This window comes from Erythrolamprus reginae, chromosome 3 (assembly GCF_031021105.1).
Source record: "Erythrolamprus reginae isolate rEryReg1 chromosome 3, rEryReg1.hap1, whole genome shotgun sequence".
NCBI classification, from domain to species: Eukaryota; Metazoa; Chordata; class Lepidosauria; order Squamata; family Dipsadidae; genus Erythrolamprus; species Erythrolamprus reginae.
Window position 1 is genome coordinate 29,689,287 of NC_091952.1, and position 26,562 is coordinate 29,715,848.

The 26,562-nt window shown below is 39.0% G+C and overlaps 1 protein-coding gene across 1 annotated transcript in view; it reads left to right on the plus strand.

Moving 5' to 3' along the window:
• The window catches only part of GDAP1L1 (ganglioside induced differentiation associated protein 1 like 1), a 58,376-nt gene that overhangs the window by 15,756 nt on the left and 16,058 nt on the right, over nucleotides 1-26,562 (plus strand). The window contains exon 2 of the mRNA XM_070748807.1: nucleotides 20,236-20,428. Within this exon, the coding sequence (XP_070604908.1) occupies nucleotides 20,236-20,428 (193 nt within the window). The remainder of the gene's footprint in view (nucleotides 1-20,235; nucleotides 20,429-26,562) is intronic.

Sequence of the window (26,562 nt, forward strand, 5' to 3'; positions counted from 1 at the left end):
TCTAACACAAATTTTTCCACTTTATCTAGTAGTAGGTTATGGTCTACTTTACTGAAGTCCAAGTAAATTATATCCAGAGTATTCCTCTGGTCCACTAATTTTGTCACTTTATCAAAGAATGCAATAAGATTAGTCTGGCATGATCTGTATTTGACAAACCCATGTTGGCTTTTGGTTATTGCTTTGCTTTGCTGATTCATTGCTTGATTATCTTTTCCAGAATCTTCCCTGGTATTGAGTCAGGCTGATAAGTCAGTAGTTTCCTGGTTCTATTTTTTCCCCTTTTTTGAAGGTGGGAACTATATCAGCTCTTTTCCAGTCCTCTGGCAGTTCTCCAGTGCTCCAGGATCTTTGAAAGATATATTATAGTGGTTCTGAGATCTCGTCTGTCAGTTCCTTCAGAACCTTGGGATGTAATCCATCCAGGCCTGATGATTTGAACTCGTCTAGGGTAGACAGGTGTTCACTTACCATTTTCTTCTCTATTTTAACTTGTCTTCCTAATCTGTTTTTTGGGTGTTGTTTTTGATAGGTTGGGCTGTTTTTTCTCTTTATGTAAAGACAGATGTAAAAAATGAAGTAATTAATTGTGCTTTCTCCCTATTGCTTTATTACCTTCTTGCCACTTTCTCCCAGCAATGGACCAATTGTTCCCTTGACTTTTTCCTTATTTTGAATATGTTGGAAGAAGCTTTTTTGTTACTTTTTACTTTTGCCAAAAGCCTTTGTTCATTGTAAGTCTTAGTTTTCCTTCGCTTCATCTTTTACAAGCTTGGGCTATTTGCTGATATTCTGCCTTAGTTATTTGCCCCTCTTTCTACTTTTTATACTTGTCCCTTTTGTCTTTCAATTTGTTAGAGAGTTTTTTATGTAGCCATGCTGGTTTCCTTTGAGAGTTGTTATTTTTCTTCTTCATTGATATTGTGCTAGATTGGGATTTATAATCTCACTTTTCAAAAATTCCCAAGCTTCTTGAGTTGTTTTCCCCTTGAGGATTCTCATACATGGAATCCTTACCAAGCTCTCTCTAGCTCTATTAAAGTCCAAGACTCTATCCAGGTAGCATGATTTTGTTCTGAGTGTACAGATATAACTAAATAATCTATACAATATTGGCTTTAAATCAGTTTAGGAACATTTTGTGATACCAAGCAGAATGAAATGCTTCAATATCAATGATAGAATACATCCTCTACATAAAAAATACTCCAAACACAATTTTCAGGATCTCCAACGAAGGATTACAACTTCGTGCTATTGACAAAGACCAATTGTTTTAGAGTTCATAACAGGGTCAAGTTCTTTTAGTGATAATTTGCTGACTTTTTCTTATCTGCAATGGACAGGACTAAATCTAGTGTTTGGATCAGAGCCAGATTGAATTGTTAGCCATACCTGTTGTCTGACTCAGTGAGAGCCTTTTTCTCTGTTTCTTCAAGGGAGGAGAAAGGAAGTTCAGAAAAGTTGAGATGATGGTCACAAGTATACAATCAAAAGTCTGCTTTCTCTATAACATCTCTATAATTCAGTATGGGAACTGTAATTTCAATGACAATTGAGAAGATTCAACTTCCTTAAGGTAATGATTAAGATTCAGAGGCTCTGAGGAAAATGTAGCCCTCTCTGTCTTCATACTACTCTGGCTTCACCTCCTACTCTGGATTAATTCCCACTGACATCAACTCTGCAGGTTCCAGTACAACTTTGAAAAAGGCATTATTTATCAGCCCAGTTTAAGTCATGGTTTATTTTCCAGGAAAATATGCCAAGTGTTCAAGACATATCAGCTGTTGTAGGTATAATAGCTAGAATGTAAGAAAGGAAGCCAGAATCGACAAATTCTCAGAAAAAAACAGAAACGTGCCAATACAATATTAAACTATTTTATATCAGAAAGAATTAGTATGGATTAATTAGCAGTTGTTATGGATATACTTATGGTTTAGGATTGCCTGATTCCTGTGAACAAATTGCAATTTATATTGCCTAAGAATATGGACTGGGTTTTCAATTAAATGATCTCCAGATAGAGGCATACTGAACTCTTGCTGTTTTTGACTAATTAATGAGTGAGATCTTACTAAATAGCAGTGCTTTGATCTAAATTTTCATCCTAATTTCTGTTCAAGTGATTGGAGAGACAGTAATCAGGAGGATAATCTTGTAGCTCCAATGATGTGCTATGGATTATTCATGTGAACTAGTACTGTATAATGAAATTCAATAATATTGTTAGGTTTTGAGGGTTGTAAAAACAAACCCATAAGATCTTTTCCAACATTTCAATGTTCTAGATTCTAAAATTATTGTGATGAGGAAAGCTTTGTATGTCAAAAGATACTACTGAATTACAAGTATTAGCCTTTCTCATCAGTGGCCAGATCAGCCTGGAACTGCTGGCCTTTATTTTATTTATTTATTTATTTATTTATTTATTTATTTATTTATTCATTCATTCATTCATTCATTCATTCATTCATTCATTTATTTATTTATTAGATTTGTATGCCGCCCCTCTCCAAAGACTCGGGGCGGCTAACAAATCAATTCCCCCATGCCTGATGACAGAGGTGGGTTTTAAGGAGCTTGCGAAAGGCAAGGAGGGTGGGGGCAACTCTGATATCTGGGGGGAGCTGGTTCCAGAGGGTTGGGGCCACCACAGAGAAGGCTCTTCTCCTGGGTCCCGCCAAACAACATTGCTTAGTTGACGGGACCCGGAGAAGGCCAACTCTGTGGGACCTAACCGGTCTCTGGGATTCGTGCGGCAGAAGGCGGTCCCGGAGATATTCTGGTCCGATCCCATGAAGGACTTTATAGGTCATAACTAACACTTTGAATTGTGACCGGAAATTGATCGGCAACCAATGCAGACTGCAAAGTGTTGGTGTAAAATGGCCATACCTTGGGAAGCCCATGATTGGTCTCGCAGCTGCATTCTGCACGATCTTTAACATCTTGTAAGACTTTTACCTACTGAGTGATGTTATACTTTATTTAGGGGAAGGGAAAACAATTCCAGCATAATATTTGCTATATTGCAAATATTGACATGTCAATTTCACAGACCACGTGATCAGCAATTTGGGCCCTGCAATAGGAATGGGATGAGTCTTACTTCAGGAATCTGACTTGCCTTCTTTAGGCTGCTTTGTCTATATTCATTCCCATGCCCATTTTGGTATTTCCCAGTTTAAAATAATATGAAATAAAGAAATATGTTAGGAAGTAATCAGGACAGAAACAATCCCCAGAAGTAATATTTTATTTATTTGTTTGTTTGTTTGTTTTGTCATATATGTATTGGTGGTATACAAAGATATAATATTTATATACATGATACTAGTAAAAGAGAAACATTAGGACAGAGGACGGAAGGCACTCTGGTGCACTTAGGCACGCTCCTTACTGACCTCTTAGGAATCGTGAGAGGTCAACAGTGGATAGTCTAAAGGTAAAGTTTTGGGAGTTAGGTGATGATACTACAGAGTCTGGTAGTGAGTTCCATGCATCAGCTACTCGGTTACAAAAGTTGTATTTCCTCCAGTCGAGTTTAGAGCAGTTTACTTTAAGTTTGTATCTGTTGTGAGCTTGTATGTTGTGGTTGAATCTGAAGTAGTCATTGAAACATAGAAACATAGAAGACTGATGGCAGAAGAAGACCTCATGATCCATCTAGTCTGCCCTTATACTATTTTCTGTATTTTATCTTAGGATGGATATATGTTTATCCCAGGCATGTTTAAATTCAGTTACTGTGGATTTATCAACCACGTCTGCTGGAAGTTTGTTCCAAGGATCTACTACTCTTTCAGTAAAATAATATTTTCTCACGTTGCTTTTGATCTTTCCCCCAACTAACTTCAGATTGTGTCCCCTTGTTCTTGTGTTCAAGAATGTTGTAGCAGATGATTTTATGGGCTATGCTTAGGTTGTGTTCAAGGCGAGGTAGTTCTAAGCTTTCTCAACCTAAGATTGTAAGTCTAGTTGCGTAAAGTATTCTGTTACGAGTGGAGGAGTGGAGGGCTCTTCTAGTAAAGTATCTCTGGACATTTTCTAGGATAGTTAAAAGAAGTGGTTGCTAGGCAAGAAGCTCACTTATTGTAGACCGAGGAGTGGGTGGAAATTGATGGAAAGAGTTACATTCACTGGAATTGGCAAATAATCATCAACCTTCATTTTCTGGATACAGCAATGAGGAAAAGGGAAGCTGCTACATCTTTAGAGAAAGAGATTTCAGAATAATTGAAAGCAAATTATTACAATTGTGTCTGTTTTTCCCCAGTTAAAAGAGCAGAGATATGTTTTTTTCTCTTATCTACATTGTTTGAAGGTGGAAGAAAGCTAAAATGATCTGCCCAAGGCATATACTATACCTACCTTCATGTTTTCAGAGGGCTCTTTAAGAGTTTTATGACCATTTGCTGGATAGTTGCATTAAGAAAAAAAGCACTAAGAGTTGTTAATCTCATCTTAGGTAGCTTCTTCTCTGGCAACATTTCATTGCTAACCAGAGCATACAAAACATTTGTTAGACCAATTCTAGAATACAGCTCACCTGTCTGAAACCCACATTGAATATCAGACATTAATAAAATGGAGAGAGTCCAGAAATATTTCACAAGAAGAGTTGTTCATTCCTCTGCTCAGAACAAAATACCTTATTCCACCAGATTTGAAATACTGCAATTAGAAAATTTACAACTACGTCGCCTCCAATCTGATCTAAATATAGTTCATAAAATCATATACCAAAATGTCTTTCCTGTTAATGACTATTTCATCTTCAATGTCAGCAATACATGAGCACATAATAGATTCAAACTAAATGTAAACCGCTCTAAACTTGACTGTAGATAATACGACTTCAACAATAGAGTGATCAATGCCTGGAATCCACTACCTGACTCTGTGGTTTCTTCCCCAAACCCCAAAAGCTTTAGTCTTAGGTTGCCTGCAGTCGACCGTTCCTTGTTTCTAAGAGATGTGTAAGGGATGTGCACAGGGGTGGGCAGCAGGCAGGACGGGTTGGAACACAGTTCCACCGGTGGAAATATATCTGTTTATTTATTGGATTTGTATGCTGCCCCTCTCCGAGGACTCAGGGCAGCTCACAACATAAATGAAGCTGTGTGCCCAGCTCCAGCTGACCATCCCACCCTCCCATCCTCTTCCTCCTCCCTGGAAAGTAGCAGGGAGACCAGCACCGGCAGGAGTTGCAGGGGGGCCATTTCCTCCCCCCTCTTTTCTCAACAGCTGATTGGCACCCGTTCACCTAGCTACCCAGCCTGAGGCAGGGAGTGACCCAGGAAGGAGAGAGCGGGAAACGTGAAGCAAATTGTCAACTCAGAGAGCGACACTGGTGAGGTTGTAAGTTGAGGACTTAACAGTTCACTTGAATGATGATCATTAAAGCCACTCCCACCTGGTCACATGGCTGGCAAGCAACTCCTACCCAGTCACATGACCATCAAGCCACACTCCCAAATTAAGCCACACCCACGGTGTGGCAGTAAAAAGTTTGGCTTCCCTTTACTGTATAAGCGCACCATCGTGCCTACCATCCCTGTCCTACTGTCCTATTGTCCTCTTTTATCTTTACTTATGTTATGTTTACACAAACTACTACTAAGTAAGTAAGTAAATACATACATACATACATACATACATACATACATACATACATACATACATACATACATACATACATAACTTGCATCAGATTAATAGAGACAAGCAAAAGGTCAGAGGAAATGTCTCCTGTATGGCTTCTCCCCAGTTCTTGATCCTGTCAGCCCCTTATGTTACGGAGCATTCTGGGGGATGAAGTGTGTGTAGCAAGACTATGTGCTGCAGTTCTAGAAGTGAGCCTAAAACAAAGGTGGATCTGATTTTGTTCTCTGCCAGAAAACTGACAACACTCAGATTTCTCTTAGAGATTGCTAGGAGGCAGAAGGCTCTAGGCCATCTCAAGCAGGACCTCCCCTTCAGCTCATGCAGACTATCTTCAATACACGGAGTGGCTTCAGTATTCAGGAACATCTCCTAAGAAATAAATTCTGGAGAAGCCTTATTAACCTTGAAAGTTTTCATCCCTCTGACGGCTCTCCTTTCTGCTTCCAGACTGGCATAGTTGTTGCATTGATCTGCAGAGCTAATGGTTTCTGGTTCTCCCATTGTTTGAAGGATGAGCATTGCAGCTTGGAGGCAGGCAATGTTCCCTTAGATGACCCATCTTACTTTAGCTTTCTGATCTTTGGTCCTTCCTTCTGCCTTAATTTGGAAGCCACATAGCATTATGGTTTATACAATGGTTCACAACCTTTCTAATGCCGCAACCCTTTAACACAGTTCCTCATGTTATGGTGACCCCCAACCATAAGTCTAGCGGTTATTCTCCCAACAGAGCTTTAAGCTGATTGGCAGGAAGGTCAGAGGGACACCCCCACTGTAATCGCCTGATTGGTCGGATTGTAAAAATATGTCCCAAGGTGCCAGAATAGAAGCTTTAGTAGAAATTTGTCTTTTCCCATGGTTTTAGGCGACCCCTGTGAAATGGTTGTTTGACCCCCAAAGGGATCCTGACCCCCAGGTTGAGATCCTCTGCTTTATTAGAATTATGCAGAAGGTACTGTCAATGACTACTTCAGCTTCAACTGCAACAACACAAGAGCACGCAACAGATTCAAACTTAATATTAACTGCTGCAAACTTGACTGTAAAAAATATGACTTTAACAATCGAGTTGTCGAAGCATGGAACTCATTGCCAGACTCAGCAGTGTCAACCCCTAACCCCCAATATTTCTCCCTTAGACTATCCACATTTGACCTCTCCAGGTTCCTAAGAGGGCGTACATAAGTGCACCAGTGTGCCTTTCATCCCTTGTCCAATTGTCTTTCCTTTATCTCATATATCATATATATTTTCTTCCTTTCATATATCTTCTCTATTTTATATTTTTCTTTATATATATTACCTCATGTCTATTCTCTTCTATGTATTGTGTATTGGAAAAAATAAATAAAAATAAAATAAAATATTCTCATAACTACTGGGCTTTTCCTCTCAAATGCTATGGAAGATGCTCAGCCTAAAACATGAAGACAGTGTTGGTAGGATACCGATATCTCTAATATGTCACTCAGAGGCAAGCATGACTGGATCATCTTGATTTGTAATTTTTGGCAGTGAGAACTATTGCGACAATTCAAACAATTATTCTGGGGGTTATGGAAGAAAAAGAATGACTTGTGGAAGAGCTCTGGTCTGTGCATGATTACTGTACAGAAATTCTGAGCAATTGCTCTTGATAGATTATTTTTCATTATTATTGTTATTTATAATTATGATTTTTCTCAAAACTAAAAAGGATAGAAAAATGCAAGAAACAATAAAAGAGAAGAAACAAAAGTTGAGAAGTTTAATAACATCCCACCCAGTGAAGGGCTGCAAATTTTTTTATTACAACACTGTGCGTGTGGCTTATTTTGTGGATGTGGCTTGCAGCCATGTGACCAGGTGGGAGTGGCTTAAAGGTCATGTGACTGGCTTAAAGGTGACCATCTTGACGCCACTCACGTCAAGGGTTTGGGTTAGGGTTAGGGTATCTGGCCTCTCCTCACCTCAAAGAGATACAATTTATCTTACTATTACTCAACATCCAAAATATGCTATTTAATTCTATGTATATATGCCATATGTGTACATACATATTACACACAGGAACACAAAAATATACATTATCTACTGTTCTGCCAGCGTGTCCCAACCACCCGTAATTACAGGGTAATTAGTCCAGAAAGACACACACCACATGATAGAAGGAAAACCAAAAGTCGTTATCAACAGAAAAGCAGAAAAAACTCCCTTTTTAAATGTCAAAGGGATTTTCTGGTACACACAAGGCACAGGTTAATTGAAATCCAATTTCTCACCCAGTAACTGGGAAATTGAGTCCAAATTCCAAAGTCCAGAAAGGCCACACACAGTCTTGAACAGGGAAACAGCAAAACAACGATCTTGACGAACTATGAATCCGATAAACTTCCACAAGGCTAAACCAGCACTGTGTTCTTTTTATCTGTAGCACTAATTACAGTAGCCCCACCCAACCACAGGTGGCCTCACTTATCTCCTGTAATAATCCTTCAGTTGTTCTCTCCTATGCATCACTCTACGCTTGCGTGGATCTGTCATAAGTTCTTGTTCAGAATCCAGGGATGATAAGGATGATTGATCTCCTCCTGGACTGTCTGCCCTCTTCCCTGCTACTCGCGCTTCCTTCGTCAGAGGAGCTTTCGTCAGGCGATTCTATCGGGAGCAAAACAGACCTGTGGCATGTGGATGTTTCCTCCACATCCACCTCCACATTCCTTGGGGCAGGAGCTGGGCCAGAGCAAACCACAACAATCTACTATATAAACTGTATGCACACACACACACACACACACACACACACACAGAGCTCTTCTAAAATTATACATATTCAACCTCATTTACTGCAATCTGTCTGATTGCTTATGATTTGTTTTTTACATGTTGTGAGCCGCCCCGAGTCTTCGGAGAGGGGCGGCATACAAATCTAAGTAATAAATAAATAAATAAATAAATAAATAGGAAAAACATACCCAGAGCCCAGAAGGGGGGGGGGGGAGAAAAAAACCACAATTTTTTCTACCAGTTCTGCGTACCTGACCAAAATTTTTCTACCGGTTCTGCGTACCTGACCATACCTGTAGGCGCCCATCACCGATCCCACCTTCTTTTCAACAGATAGTTACAATGTTATGGTCTCTCCTCCCTCTTCACATATTACACAAAAACCTTTCAGCCTCTTATTTAATCTGCATCTTTCTTAATTTCCAGACCCAGAAATCTTCGTGTAATTTATTTCTGCTTTCAGCAAAAAAGTCCATAGAAAGTTTCAAGTTTTTCAGAAAAGTTTTTGTTGCTAGATTCTTCCTGAGATGACTCTGTGCACAGATCTTCAGGGCTCTATCCCACTAATAGCTGAGTCAGCGGAAGAGTATGTCAATATAAATTGTGCTGCCTATCTATAGGACGAGCTCTATCTTATCTCATAAATAAAGCTGCCAAGTAAATGCTGCCCTTACAGTTTTAATGTGGAACAATTTATTGACATGATTTCTGGATCCCCCAGCTTCATTTTCCTCTCAATGAGTAGTGGCTTTCGAAGTTATAATGGCACTGAAAAAGGTGACCTATGATCATTTTCACACTTTTAACCGTTGCAAAATTCCTGTGATTACATGATCAGAATTAGAAACATAGAAACATAGAAGACTGACGGCAGAAAAAGACCTCATGATCCATCTAGTCTGCCCTTAATACTATTTTCTGTATTTTATCTTAGGATGGATATATGTTTATCCCAGGCATGTTTAAATTCAGTTACTGTGGATTTATCTACCACGTCTGCTGGAAGTTTGTTCCAAGCATCTACTACTCTTTCAGTAAAATAATATTTTCTCATGTTGCTTTTGATCTTTCCCCCAACTAACTTCAGATTGTGTCCCCTTGTTCTTGGGTTCACTTTCCTATTAAAAACACTTCCCTCCTGAACCTTATTTAACCCTTTCACATATTTAAATGTTTCGATCATGTCCCCACTTTTCCTTCTGTCCTCCAGACTATACAGATTGAGTTCATTAAGTCTTTCCTGATACGTTTTATGCTTAAGACCTTCCACCATTTTTGTAGCCCGACTTTGGACCCGTTCAATTTTGTCAATATCTTTTTGTAGGTGAGGTCTCCAGAACTGAACACAGTATTCCAAATGTGGTCTCACCAGCGCTCTATATAGCGGGATCATAATCTCCCTCTTCCTGCTTGTTTGAACTCTTGGATTCATGTGCATGAGTGTTGGGTCATGTGATCCCCTTTTGCGACCCTCTGACAAGCAAAGTCAATGGGGTAGCCCAGATTCGCTTCTCATGTGTTTCAATTGCAGTGTTTCACTTAACATGGGAGGGAAGGTTATAAAATGCAGCAAAAATCACTCAACTATCTCGCTCAGTAACAGAAATTTTGGGCTCAATTGTGGTCGTAAGTCGAGGACTACCTCTATTCTCTGCCAGAAGGGGGGGGGAAAGACAGCTTGTTCTCCATAACATGCAAGGGTGGGCTACTGCCCAGATGGTGGGGAAACACAGTGGGGTAGCAAAAATGGAGCTCCACCCCAGAGCACCCAATTTGCACTGGAAGATGTTGAAAGAAAATGCAGGGTGTCCTGCATAAGCCACGCCCACAGTGTGGTAGTAAAAATATTGGCAGTCCTTCACTGGTAACATGGAGTAGGACAGGCTTGAGTGAGTACAACCATGCACCTGAGATACAAGGTTTCGCACACTTTCAAGTTCCTGAATGAGAAGACAGAGGTGTGGAGGTACTCTACACCTGTGAGTTGTTGCACAGGCTGTTTTTGGCCGTGGTTCTTGTGCTCTTTTGACAGAGCAGTAAATCTGTGCCCAGAAAAACAACCTGATGGTTGCTATTTCCATGTTTAAAAGTGGGAGAGCTCCTTCTCGCTTCCTTATTCCTCCTCCTTTACTAGAGGCCACTGTAGTAAGTCTCTTGAAGAAATTTATCAAAGTTCCCGATGGTATCCTCTGCTCTCCAAAGCACAAGAAAGACACACACCTAGAAAGAGAGGTATATGTGTGTCAAGCCGCTGCAGAAGTTGGTGATAAATTAATGGCTTGCCACACTATCTATAGAAGACCTGATGTTTGTAGGGACTTGGGAGGGGTGATATGTTGCAATGTCCTGCCTGTCAACGACTACTTCAGCTTCAACCACAACAACACAAGAGCACACAACAGATTCAAGCTTAACATTAACTGCTCCAAACTTGACTAAAAAATATGACTTTAGTAATTGGGTTGTTGAAGCGGGGAACTCATTACCGGACTCCATAGTATCATCCCCTAACCCCCAACAGTTTACCCTTAGGCTATCCACGGTTGACCTCTCCAGATTCTTAAGAGGTCAGTAAGGGGCGTACATAAGCGCACTAGAGTGCCTTCCGTCCCCTGTCCTATAGTCTCTCCTATATCTCGTATTTCTTCTCTACTATATCCTCTATAACCTTCATTGTGTATTATTGTGTATTGGACAAAATAAAAAAATTTCAGAAGGGAACAGATGCATCCACAAAGCATTGTTTCTAGTGGTTCAAGGACATGTCCACTCACTGGGGCTGGAAGCGAAGAAAAGACTGGCCACGCTGGCACAATCTGAATGGGCAACGTGACAAGTTTGTAGGGGGATGGGGGACAAGGGATGTGAACTTTCAAGTGAGTGGGAAACTCAGATCCAGGTTTCTCTGTGTAGGTGCCAGGATGGTTCCGGAAATAAGTTGGAATTTTGAGGAATACTTTGACTTGGATTCTGATTTAGTTCGGATGTTACCTAAAACCTCGACACACATCCATAGAGCAGGAATAGGACAGAGATGGGATGTAAATAAAAAGAAGAGGGAATTTAAAAAAAAAAAAAACTCTGAATAAGAAATGAGGAGGGGGGCAATGGAGGCAATTTAAGAAGAAGGTTGTATGTTGACTAATAGAAGTTACTGAACACCCTCATATCTGCAGAAAATGAACAAGAAACACATACATGAATTACACATTGAAGGAGTAGTACTGCAGCAAAGATTAGTGCGAGACTTTTAAAAAAAACCATAAGTCTACTTCTCTTTTTAAAAAAACAGAAAAAATCCTGTTAAAAGTTTATTTACTTACTTACTTACTTACTTACTTACTTACTTACTTACTTATTTACTTACTTACTTACTTACTTACTTACTTGCTTGCTTGCTTACTTACTTACTTACTTACTTACTTATTTACTTACCATACTTATTTATCTATCTATCTATCTATCTATCTATCTATCTATCTATCTATCTATCTATCTATCTATCTATCTATCTATTAGATTTGTATGCCGCCCCTCTCCGTAGACTCGGGGCGGCTCACAACAGCAATAGAACAATTCATAACAAATCTAATAATTTAAAAAAAACCATTCTTAATCAAACATTCATACAAACATACCATACATAAATTGTATAGGCCCGGGGGAGATATCTCAGTTCCCCCATGCCTGGCGGCAAAGGTGGGTTTTAAGGAGTTTACGAAAGGCAAGGAGGGTGGGGGCAGTTCTAATCTCCAGGGGGAGCTGGTTCCAGAGAGTCGGGGCCGCCACAGAGAAGGCTCTTCCCCTGGGACCCGCCAAACGACATTGTTTAGTCGACGGGACCCAGAGAAGGCCAACTCTGTGGGACCTAATCAGTCGCTGGGATTCGTGCGGCAGAAGGCGGTCCTGGAGATATTCTGGTCCGATGCCATGAAGGGCTTTATAGGTCATAACCTATAAAGTTGCACTAATAACTCCCAACAAATATTTTGGAAAGTGCCAGTCAGGAATTATAGCTGACAGGTGATTCTGTGTTAACACACCCTACTTTCCAAGGCAAAAGTGTCTGGAGCCACAGCCAAAAGTCACCAAACAGCAATCTATATCATATTTGTGGCCAAAAAGGAGTCAGGAGAAAAAGGGAGAATACTGTTTTTAAACTAGAATGGCTAAAGAAATTTATAAGCTCTATAATGGGCTGAAGGTGAGATGAAGGCAGAATCAAGAGGACACGTCCTTAATGAAAACTAGTTGGAGAGACATCTTTGGGCAGCAGTTAAGAGCACAATGGTGAGCCCGCATTTTATTTATTTTTAATGAAATGTTTTAAACTGAAATTTTAAAAGACAATAAAGAAACAAAAACGCAAGCATACAAAAAGGAAAAATAAGAAAAAAAGACGAACCATACAAAAGCACAACTGTACAGTACCGACATATCAAAGAATAGTCACGTAACGCATCGTCATCTTCTTATTTTACATTTCTGATCATTCGAAAAGAAGAAAAGGGTATCCACGCCTAACTATCTAACTACTGTTGTGGTTAGCTCTGGCCCAGCTCCTGCCCCAAGGACTGTGGATGTGGGGGAGACATCCACATGCTGCAGGCCTGTTTTGTCCTCGGTGGAATCTGCTGATGAAGTCTCCTCTGACCAAGAAGACATGAGTGACAGGGAGGAGGAGAGTGTGGCAGACAGCTCAGAAGGAGATCAATTATCTAGCTGCTCCTTGGATTCAGAACAAGAGTTAATGATACAGCCACACATGCGGAGAGCGATGCATAGGCAACAACAACTGAGAGATTATTATCAAAGAAAATGAGGCCACCTGTGGTTGGGTGGGGCTGTGGTAGTTAGTGAGGCTGCTATAAATAGCAGCTTGTGGGTTTGGCCATCTGATCGTTGTGTTTCGTGCCTGCTTTGCTGAGTTTGACCTTTTGTGTGCTGATTTTCCCCCGCTTTGAAACTAAACCAGAGCAAAGTGTGTTTCACTTTGTGAAAGAAGAAGGACTGTGAATTGCCTCACAGCTGCAAGCTAAGTATCACAGAACTGATAAGGGACTTGTACCAATTACCAGTTTGTTTGGAGACCAGTGCTCTTTGCTATACCAAAAGAGGGCTTAGTTTAAGTGAATTTTCATTATAAAGAACATTGTTTTGAATTTTCAAACGTGTGTGTGTCTGAAATTTGTACCTGTGAATTTTCGGGAGGAGTCTACCAGAGAGCCCGACAGAACAACTACTAAATTATCAACTAACGTAATTGAATTTGTTATTAACAGTTGCCAATTATTTCTCACTTTGTTCGTTTGTTTATTTTCCCTTTTGTTTTCTAGCCACTTATAGAAATTATACCATATGGTAAAAAGATCTCTTTATGGTCTCTTTTGTAATTCATATGTGAGCCTAGTGTCATTTCATTTTAGAGACTATAGGAAGCGGCTCTTGTTTAAAAGAGCTAAACTGCCCTCCCCACCCCCGCCCCAAAATCCTCTCCAGCAGCGTGGGCGGTGAAAGAATCCGCACTATATCTCTGTTGCCTCTGCAGATTCCAGCCCTGGTGAGAAGGAATGAAGGAGCTGTGCTCTGGCAAAACCAAATCAAATGCACCCAAATCTAGATAACCTAGCGATAAAGCATCAACCTAACGATATATCAATTTGATGAATTTATCCATATACCCATTGCTTCTGCCAGTTAAAGGCAACAACCAAATGTTTAATTTAAAAAGAAGAAAAAAATGCAGAGTATAGCGAATTGGCAGCCCATCCCTTTGGAGCATGAAAGTGTTTAAATGAAATTGGTTTAAATCTCTCAGCAGTTTTGTATAACATGCACACCTCCATCTGCTAAAAAAATTACAACACACACATTTAAAAATTATGACATCCTTTTAGGTGCTCATTGACGCACTTAGTAAAATTACAACTGTAGATGGAACTGCCTTTCTCCTCTTCAGCTACGTTAGGTTTTACCAATTTTCAGCTTGTTAAAGCAAAGTAACATTATTTGTATTGTATTTAGTATTATATATTGTTCTGTTGAGCTCTCAAGTAGAATCCTCCCAAAAATGCACAGATACAATTTCACACACACACACACACACACACACGTTTGAAAATTCAAAACAATGTTCTTTATAATGAAAATTAACTTAAACCAAGCCCTCTTTTTGTATAGCAAAGAGCACTTGTCTCCAAACAAACTGGTAATTTGTACAAGTCCCTTATCAGTTCTGAGATACTTAGCTTGCAGCTGTGAGGCAATTCACAGTCCTTCTTTTTTCACAAAGTGAAACACACTTTGCCCTGGTTTAGTTTCAAAGCGGGGGAAAATCAGCACACAAAAGGTCCAAGTCAGTAAAGCAGTCACGAAACACAACCATCAAATAATCCTCCACAATGGCCAAACCCACAGGCTGCTATTTATAGCAGCCTCACTAATTACCACAGCCCCACCCAACCACAGGTGGCCTCATTTTCTTTGATAATAATCTCTCAGTTGTTGCTGCCTATGCGTCGCTCTCCTCATGCGTGGCTGTATCATTAACTCTTGTTCTGAATCCAAGGAGGAGCTAGATAATTGATCTCCTTCTGAGCTGTCTGCCAGACTCTCCTCCTCCCTGTCACTCATGTCTTCTTGGTCAGAGGAGCCTTCATCAGCAGATTCTACCGGGGGCAAACAGGCCTGCAGCATGTGGATGTCTCCCCCACATCCACAGTCCTTGGGGCAGGAGCTGGGCCAGAGCTAACCTCAACATATATTAAATAAATTTATATATTTAATATGGTATATTATTTTAAGAAGGAAAGCAGGCAAGCTTGGATATTTAGATTACAGACAGGAGAATTCAAAGAAATGTGTCCCCTTCCATGCCCATCTGTCGAAAGAAACTAATTCAAACACTGCCAAAGTGTGAGTCAAGGGTATAGTTCTTATTTCAGTGGAGCATCTTACGGTATTTGTTTTCTTTTATCTACTCTCATGCATGTAGTAGTCTAAATGCTGCGGGCTTAGCCAAAAATAACATCAGCATCTTGTCTGACTGTAGAAAGGATCTTGCCTGGAAAGTCTATCTGATTAAATGAAAATTCTAGTTTAACTTTTTCCTTGAGATATTGATTTTAGTCAAGGAATTTTGGAAATGGAAGATTACTCAGATTTAGAATTTTTTTTCACCAGCATTTTAAAATACAATAATTTGAGACCAGTTACATTTTTCCTAATATAGAAAGCTGGAGTATAAATCAAATAGGTAAATACTGCAAATAAGAATAGATTATTTATTTATTTATTTATTTATCTATTTATTTATTTATTTATTTATTCATTTGTCCAATACACAAATACATAGGAAGAAAATAGACATGTGATAATATAAAAAGAGGGTGAAGGTGAACTTAGAGGAGAGGATATATGAAAGGAAGAGAATATATAAGATAGGTGAAAAAAAAAGGAAAGACAATTGGACAGGGGACGAAAGGCACACCAGTGCACTTATGTACGCCCCTTACTGTCCTCTTAGAAACCTGGAGAGGTCAATTGTGGAGAGTCTAAGGGAGAAGTGTTGGGGGTTAGGGGTTGACACAATTGAGTCTGGTAGTGAGTTCCAAGCTTCGATAACTCGATTGTTGAAATCATATTTTTTACAGTCAAGTTTGGCGCGGTTTGTATTAAGTTTGAATCTGTTGCGTGCTCTTGTGTTATTGCGGTTGAAGCTGAAGTAGTCATTGACTGGTAGGACATTGCAGCATATGATCTTGTGGGCAATGCTCAGATCGTGTTTTAGGTGTTGTAGTTCTAGGCTTTCTAGGCCTAGGATTGTTAGTCTATTTTCGTAGGATATTCTGTTTCGAGTGGAAGAGTGAAGGGCTCTTCTGGTGAAATATCTTTGGACATTTTCAAGGGTGTTGATGTCTGAGATGTGGTATGGGTTCCAGACAGATGAGCAGTAGCCTAGGATAGGTCTGGCAAAAGTTTTGTAGGCTCTTGTGAGTAGGGTGAGGTTGCCTGAGCAGAAGCTGCGTAGGATCAGGTTGACAACTCTAGAGGTCTACAAAGTGTCATCCACTAATGATAAAGATGATCAGGTTTTTCATTGAATGAAATGCAAAATAGTTTTAGTTCCTTTTTGAATAACGGTATTAAATATACAGTATAGGAAATATTTCTGTAATACCAGAGTAGCATTGGGCATAAGAAAAACATGATTTCTACTTTCATTCAGCTATCTTCGTTAATAGGTAGAGCAGAAAATGCTACTGATTAATAAAGCATGAAGGTTGATAGATGGCAGAGGAAGAGCAAATACAGTTAATCTCAGTTGGCCAGAAATAACTTGTTAAGTAATGAACAAAGAGAATGTTGGAGGAGAGAATGGAGGAAGCTTTTAAAATATATGGCTGCCAAGGTAGTGGAATTCTCTTGATATCCGCATTCAGGTAGCTAACCTAAATGTGGGAAAATGCTTAATGTCTAACATATACTTGCTTATTATCAATTGATAGCAACTATCATTCAGCTCTCAAATCCCTGGTGGAGAATAGGCAATGGAACGCTATTTCTTTATATTAGAATGGAGGGGGACTGGAGGCTAAAACATATTAAAAAATGGTAGCTGGAATTGGGTATGTCTAGTTTTAATATGTAATCTGTAATCTTTGTTTTCATCAAACTAGACACATTGATGAAAAGAAAGATTACAGACTACAGATTAACAGCGTTGGAAGGGACCTTGCAGGTCATCTAGTCCAACCGCCTGCCCGAGCAGGAGACCCTACATCTGCCTCTACTTAGGATTGAACTCACAACCTCCTGATTGTGAGGCAAGAGCTCCACCTCTAAGCCACAGGAGCTGGGTGAGACCAGTGGTGACCTGATAGCAGTGTTCCAATATCTTAGGGGCCACCACAAAGAAGAGGGAATCAAGCTATTCTCCAAAGCACCTGAGGGCAGGGCAAGAAGCAATGGGTGGAAACTAAACAAGAAGAGAAGTAATTTAGAACCAAGGAGAAATTTCCTGAGGGTTTGAACAATTTATCAGTGAAACAACTTGCCTCCAGAGGTTGTGAATGTTCCAATACTGGAAGGGTTTCCTGCCTAAGCAGGGGGTTGGACTAGAAGACCTCCAATGTCCCTTTAATAATAATAATAATAATAATTATTATTATTATTATTATTATTATTATTATTATTAATAATAATTAGATTTGTATGCCGCCCCTCTCCAAAGACTCGGAGTGGCTCACAACAATAATAAAAAACAATATAACAGTGAACAAATCTAATATTAAAAGAAAAAGATATATAAAACCCCAGCAATTAAAACCATACAACACATACATACCAAACATAAAATATAAAAGCCTGGGGGAGGTGTCTCAGTTCCCCCATGCCGTGCGATATAGGTGGGTCTTGAGTAATTTTCGAAAGACAAGGAGGGTGGGGGCCGTTCTAATCTCTGGGGGGAGTTGATTCCAGAGGGCCAGGGCCGCCACAGAGAAGGCTCTTCACCTGGGGCCCACCAAACAACATTGTGTGGTTGACGGGACCCGGAGAAGGCCAACTCTGTGGGACCTTATCGGCCGCTGGAATTCGTGCAGTAAAAGGCGGTTCCAGAGGTATTCTGGTCCAATGCCATGTAGGGCTTTAAAGGTCATTACCAACACTTTGAATTGTGACTGGAAACTGATCAGTACCCAGTGCAGGCAACGGAGTGTTGTAGAAACGTGGGCGAATCTGGGAAGCCCCCCGATAGCTCTCGCGGCCGCATTCTGCACAATCTGAAGTTTCCGAACACTTTTCAAAGGTAGTCCCATGTAGAGAGTGTTGCAGTAATCGATCCTCGAATTCAAACTCTGTTATTCTATACTATTCCAGCGATGGCAGGGCAAGAAATAGTGCACGTGTGCACCCATAATGCAATGCCACTTCCTGCGTATGCACACACAAAACTCCCCCATGCTCCCTCCACACATATGTGTAGATCTCACTGAAGCCTCCAGATTTCCAGTAGGCCCTTTGGACCGTTTTTCACTATCCTAAGGCTTCAGGAGGCTTTCCTGAAGCCTGGGAAGGGGCGAAAACAACTTCCCCCCACATTCCGGAAGGCGGAAAATTAGCTGGCCAGGGTGCACATTGCGTGCTGGAACTGACATAGAGCAATGCTTCGAGTGCCCTCAGATATAGTTCCGTGTGCCACCATCACAATTCTATTCTATTCTATACATCTGTTGTGCCATATAATTTATTAATTATCTATTAAACTGGATAATGTGAAAGCAAAGAGGACTTCAGATGGGACCTAGCATTGCTGGAATACAAATCAAAAAGTATATTTCAACTCTAGGTATCTATCACATCACATGAAAATTTAAATTATAAGTTACATGTGTATTAATATTGAACATAAATAAGCTACACACACAAACACAATTATAGGAGACACTGTACTATAACTGATTTCTTATGTGTCCTCGAGTCATTGTCAACACTTAACAATCACACAGATTAAACCTTCTCTAGGATGATCCATTTCCAAACTGGCTCGTTTATCTTTCAGTAATGCATCCATCGCTGCTGCAATCATGACCATGCGTCTTGCTCTTGGTCGTCCTCTTTTCCTCTGTTCTTTACCCTGTCATCTTCTCAGCATTATAACTTCTCAAGAGAGCTAAATCTTTGCATAATTAGAACTTTTAAAATACATTGAAGTCCAGATTTTATATCCACCCACTTCTTAGTCTACATCTGTTTTCTATTTGTGCATCTATTAATCCAACTACTATAATTGTTCCTTTTGTGGAAATTTAGCTCAATATATAAATGGATTTGTGGCTAAAATATCATTACACAAATGAAATAAATTGTGTATTATCTGTTGTCCATTTCTACAATTTATCCTTTTAAGTAGATGCTATTAAAAAAAAACCTTTTGATCTAATAAATACATTTCTTTCCCATCAGAATCTTTTATTATTTATTATTTATTTATTTATTTATTAGATTTGTATGCCGCCCCTCTCCGCAGACTCGGGGCAGCTAACAGCAGTAAAAAAGACAAATATAACAAATCTAATATAAAAAGTAATTTAAAAAACCCCAATTCAAGAAACCAATCATAAATACAGACATACCATGCATAAATTTTATAAGCCTAGGGGGAAGGGAATATTTCAATTCCCCCATGCTTGACGACAGAGGGGTTTTTTAAGGAGCTTACAAAAGGCAAGGGGGCAACCCTGATATCCGGGGGGAGTTGGTTCCAGAGGGTCGGGGCCACCACAGAGAAGGCTCTTCCCCTGGGTCCCGCCAAACGACATTGTTTAGTCGACGGGACCCGGAGAAGGCCAACTCTGTGGGACCTAACCGGTCGCTGGGATTTGTGCGGCAGAAACGATCGACAACCAATGCATATGGTATCATGGTATACACTAAGTTTATTCATTTTGTTCACAAAATCCAATAGATCCTACAAACCAGAAAACTGCTATCTCCATTTATAATTGGAAACATTTTAAAGAAATTAATTGCTGCTAGAATAAATTCATACGAGCTAAGCATTTCATGAATGCTATGTCCAGATATAACTGTAACATTTTAAAGACCACATGAAGTGGAGAACCACTCTGGGCAGGGATACAACAGTTGGTATGATAGTGTGTTTGTTTGCCTGTGCATGCGTATGTGTGTAGATTCCACACCACTTGCAATTGCTTCTTACAATTGAATTGTGAATATTGGTAGCATCAGTTTGCGTGCTAATTGCATATCTTTTTCATCTGTTGTTTTCCCCAGGTCCGTCTGGTCATTGCAGAAAAAGGAATACCTTGTGAAGAGCGAGATGTGAGCATGCCCTCAACTGAGCACAAAGAACCTTGGTTTATGCGCCTCAATCTTGGGGAAGAAGTACCTGTCATCATCCATGGAGATAATATAATCAGTGACTATAATCAAATAATTGACTACATGGAGAAAAACTTCACAGGAGGTAAACTTTTAGATACAGTGTTCCCTCGATTTTCGCGGGGGATGCGTTCCGAGATCACCCACGAAAGTCGAATTTCTGCGAAGTAGAGATGCAGAAGTAAATACACTATTTTTGACTATGAACAGTATCACAAGCCATCCCTTAACACTTTAAACCCCTAAACTGCAATTTCCCATTCCACTAGCAACCATTTAGATTATTACTCACCATGTTTATTTATTAAAGTTTATTAAAAAGAAATATTTATTAAAGTTTATTAAAAAAAATATTTATTAAAGGCAGACGAAAGTTTGGCAATGACATATGACGTCATCGTGCGGGAAAAACAGTGGTATAGGGAAAAAACCCACGAAGTATTTTTTAATTAATATTTTTGAAAAACCATGGTATAGACTTTTCACGAAGTTCGAACCCGTGAAAATCGAGGGAACACTGTACTTTCCTCAACCCTCAAGGTGATGGACATAACTTCCATCACCTGGAATTAGCCTATACATTGTTGGCATATGATAGCTATTTTAAATATGGAGGATAGATGTGGAAAATTGTTCTAGAAATTCAACGTTCTTATAATCAAACTCTTAAATCTTACATCTGTATTGTTGTTGGCTTTCCAAAACTGGATTGTTTCTTTTTGTTTGGTTTTCTATTTTCACAATTACTATTGCCATTTATATAGAAATGCCTCTGGTCTGATTGAAATAGCTTATTTTGCTTAAATTGGATGATTTGTGCCTCCTAGCATTCAATTTTCTTTGCTATTGCTATTATTTGTTTCTTTATGATTTCCAAAGCTTCTTCAATTTTTCTGGTGCCATTAGAGTTGTCTTGATCTTTACATTCTTCAATTTTTGCTTTTTTGTGTTCTTTAAATTACTTGCATCTTATCTTGATTTCTTTATTTTGGTATCCAGTCTAATCTTCCACTTTGGGATTTAAAATGATTTTGCTTTTTCAAATCTTGATAGCTAGTTCCTCTGTAACCACCATTAGTGTACTGTAGGCAAGCTGATTGGTCTGTTTGATACTTGCAACCAGCTTATTCTTCATTATACAGTATGTGTCAGGTCTTTCTTGGGCGCTTTCAATGCTGGCACTCTTTGTCTTTCTATTGTTAATTCTGTATTTGCTATAATTCTCTGTCTCCTCTCTTTCTTCTTCTTCCTCTTCCTCACAACAATAAGATAATACAGAATTTTAAAAAACCCAAAACAGCGTATACAAAATTTAAAATTTAATATAAACAAACATACAGCCATCAATCATTCATACTACTGGCCAGTGCAGAAAATTATTGCTCAACTGCCCCAGGCCTGCCAGTAATGATGTGCTAACTGGGACATATGAGGCAGAAGACCGTCCCGTAAATAATCTGGTCCTAAGCTATGTAGGATTTTATAGGCATTTATGACTACATACATACATACATACATACATACATACATACATACATACATACATGATAAATACATAAACAATATGGCATGGGTCTGGTTACTTAAGGAGCTGCTTGTCTTCCATAGTATGTAGTCTCTTGGGACCAGGCAATGGTGGTGCTTAAGCAAAGGATCCTTGATCCCTGAGGATCCTTTGGACCAGAAGACCTCCAGCCCCCAACATTTTACCCTTAGACTATCCACGGTTGACCTCTCCAGATTCTTAAGAGTAAGGGGCGTACATAAGTGCACCAGAGTGCCTTACATCCCCTGTCCTATTGTCTCTCTTATATCTTCTATATCTTCTCTTTTATACCTATATCTTTTTTTCTATTCTCTCATTGATATATTTTATTCCTATATTTTCTCTTTTATTCTTTCATTGATATATTTTACTTCAAGTATATCCACTCTAATTTTCACTGTGTATTATTGTGTTTTGAACTAACTAACTAACTAACTAACTAACTAACTAACTAACTAACTAACTAAATAAATAAATAAATAAATAAATAAATAAATAAATAACTAAAAAATAAATAAATAAATAAATAAATAACTAAATAAATAAATAAATAATCCTTTCCAACTGTTACTCTGTTCTTTTCTGATATAGAATTACACTCAGAATGTAGTAAACTCTCCTCTAGGGTACAATTGGAACATATTAATCTATGTGTTAAAGTAGTAATATACGTTGATCAACTCAAACAATAAATTTCAACAAGCATTTACATTACCATGGTTCAATATTATCAATAGAAATGGAGGAAAATTTCTGTAAAATTCCATAAGCAGAAAGGCTTTGCCCTTGTAATGATAGTAATAAACACAGACTGTCATATTCTATTATGCTATAATTTCTTTTGGGACATACACAAGGGACTCTTCATGCCTCTTCTAATTCTATTTCTGGAAGGGACCGAAGAACTTTTAAATGTAATTTGTAACAGCAGATAAAGACTGCAAGACAACCCCTACCATTGTAAAGTTTGTTTTTTCAGCTTGCAAAACATATATAATGCTGACAGCAAAATGGTGCAAACATAGAAACATAGAAACATAGAAGACTGACGGCAGAAAAAGACCCCATGGTCCATCTAGTCTGCCCTTATACTATTTCCTGTATTTTATCTTACAATGGATATATGTTTATCCCAGGCATGTTTAAATTCTGTTACTGTGGATTTACCAACCACGTCTGCTGGAAGTTTGTTCCAAGGATCTACTACTCTTTCAGTAAAATAATACTTTCTCATGTTGCCTTTGATCTTTCCCCCAACTAACTTCAGATTGTGTCCCCTTGTTCTTGTGTTCACTTTCCTGTTAAAAACACTTCCCTCCTGAACCCTATTTAACCCTTTAACATATTTAAATGTTTCGATCATGTCCCCCCTTTTCCTTCTGTCTTCCAGACTACATGATGGAAGATCTTTTTATTTTGTAACATTTTATTCTTGTCCTTATGTTCTACCTTGTATCTCAAATTTGTAGGAGTTATTTAATCAGTTTGATTCGGTCTGGTGGCTGATCTGTAATACAGAATTTGATTTTATGTTTGTTTCAGATGAAAAGTCAGACTCCGACTGAACAATTTAAATTGTACAGGGCAGTTTGGCAGCAAAAAAAGAAAAGAAAAGAAAGCTTCTCAACCTTGCTGCATATTTATTCCCTATTAACCGAGCAAATAAAAGCCAAAACCTCTTTAAAATAAGAATTAGATATTCAGAAGGATGATTTTCATTCTTCCATATTATCTTCTCTGGTTTCCAGAACTAACTTTAATCAAAAGACATATGCATCTATCATCATAATGGGGTAATTTAGGTGAATTATTTTAAAAGGATAGCTTTAATGAAACCAGAGTCCTTTTCTACAATGAAATAATTCAGGAATGGCATTTGGGAGATCTGGGAAAAGAGCCAGGGGATACCATATTTTTGGACTATAAAACACACCTTTTTCATCCTTAAAAGGGTCTGATAATTTGGGTGCATCTTATACTCAGAATGTAGCTTCCCCCCTCCAAGCCCCAACTAGTTACTAACAATATTCCCAGCTTTTACCTTGCAGGGTCTTTCATTGTTTCTCTCTGCGAAGAATGTTTTCCAAGCCCTAAGTATTTGCAGGATTTTTTTTCATTGCTCTAACTTGCTCTGAATAAGTTTCTTTCCAGCCCTAACCAGGTGCTAACAATGTTCCCAACTCTTATCAGCTTGCAAAGCTCTTTCATTGTTACTCTCTGTGAAGAATGTTTTCCAAGCCCTGTCTTTGTAGGGTTTTTTTTCATTCTCTACTTGCTCCAAATGTTTCCAGCCCTAACCAGTTGCTAACCAGCTGTTACCGACTTGCAAGTTCTTTCATTGTTACTCTCTGCAAAGAATGTTTTTCAAGCCAAGTCTTTGCAGGGATTTTTCCATTGCTCTACTTGCTCTGAATGTTTTTTTCCAGGTGCTAATGATGTTCCCAGCTCTTACTTGCTTGCAAGCTCTTTCATAGTTACTCTCTCCAAATAAAGTTTTTTTAAGCCCTAACCAGGGGATAAAATAATGTGCTAAGGATGCTAGCAAAATGAATACCTGGTAAGCAGATTTCCCTATTTTCCTCCCCAAAAACTAAGGTGCGTCTTATATTCTGATGCGTCTTATACTCCGAAAAATACGGTAGGTTCTTACATTTGGACACGGGAACATGAGGACTGAAATATAGAATCAAATATGTAAAAGATAAGTCAGAAACAGTACCTCACATAAATAGTACAGGTAGTCCTTGATTTACAACTACAATTGAGCCCAACATTTTTGTTGCTAAGTGGAACATTTGTTAAATGAATTTTGCTCCATTTTATGACCTTTTTGACACAGTTGTTAAGTAAATCACTGCAGTTGTTAAATTAGTAGCACAGTTGTTCTGACTTTGCTCTCAAGAGGTGATCATATGAGCCTGGGACATTGCAATGGTCATAAATGTAAGTCAGTTCCCAAGTGTGTGAATTTTCATCATGTGATCATGGAGATAATGCAATGGTTGTAAGTGTGAAAAATGGTCATAAGCCAATTTTTTCAGTGCTGCTGTAACTTTGAACAGTCACTAAGTGAACTATTGTAAGTTGAGGACTAACTGTATAAATTCTTCTTTATTTATTTTTATTTATTTGTTTTGTCAAGTACGCATTGGTATTATATAGAGATATAACAATGTTTATAGACATGATACTAGTAAGAGAGATACATTAGGACAGGAGACGGTAGGCACACTGGTGCACTTATGCATGCCCCTTAATTCTTAATTCTGAAAAAAATATGAATTATATGTCCGGGTAATGCATTATGGATGTGTCTTCATGTACTGCTAATTCAGATTTAATAACACATGCATGAGCCAGGAGCCAGGTTCAAACACGTTACTGCTCCCTTTTCCTAATTCAAATTAATATCAGCACAATCTAATGATCCTCTTCAGAGGTACAGGTGCAAAGACTGTCAGATAAATCCTATCTTATGCTTGGAAAAATGCATCCATTAGATTGAATTCTACTCTTATCTATGCATTTCTCTAACCTATCAAGTTAATTCTGAAATGTATTTCTATTTTAATCTGCTTAGAACCAGAGTATTGCCATCCACTCAACAAATTCCTATAGTTAGGGTTACTTTACAAATTAAATTCAGTATTTCCAATTTATTCTTCCCTACAAACACAGGACCCAGCAGTAGAGGACAGAACTGCCATTATTCAATGCCATGTCAAAGGCAGCTGGTGCAGGAAGTTTGAAAAGAAAACAAAGGTCTTAGCTAAAGATAAAAAATCACTTTATTTGAGCACTACAAGAGAAATACCCTTGCATTTTTGCTGTCAATTGTCATTCAACTGCATATATTTAGTTGCTTGGGTTATAACTTATTACTAAATAAAAACTTTGTGCTGATTTTGGTAAAATGCTAAGAATTTGTATTTCGAATCTGAAATGCAAAACTACACTTTAAACCTGAGCCTATAGATAGGCACAAAATGGTACATTTTTTTTACAATTAGTAAGTGATTTACAATAAGTTGACCAGTTGTGGCCCTATTTGGACCGGGAGTCACTGCTCACAGTCATTCATGCCCTCATCACCTCGAGGCTCGACTACTGTAACGCTCTCTACATGGGGCTACCTTTGAAAAGTGTTCGAAAACTTCAGATCGCGCAGAATGCTGCTGTGAGAGCAATCATGGGCTTTCCCAAATATGCCCATGTTACACCAACACTCCACAGTCTGCATTGGTTGCCAATCAGTTTCTGGTCACAATTCAAAGTGTTGGTTATGACCTATAAAGCCCTTCATGGCACCGGACCAGATTATCTCAGGGACCACCTTCTGCTGCACGAATCCCAACGACCAGTTAGGTCCCACAGAGTGGGTCTTCTCCGGGTCCTGTCAACTAAACAATGTCACTTGGCGGGACCCAGGGGAAGAGCCTTCTCTGTGGCGGCCCCGGCCCTCTGGAACCAACTCCCCCCAGAGATTAGAATTGCCCCCACCCTCCTTGCCTTTCGTAAGCTGCTTAAAACCCACCTCTGCCGCCAGGCATGGGGCAATTGAGATCCTCTTTCCTCTAGGCCTTTACAATTTTATGCATGGTATGTCTGAATGTATGTTTGGTTTTTATAATAATGGGTTTTTAACTGTTTTTAGTATTGGATTATTATTATAT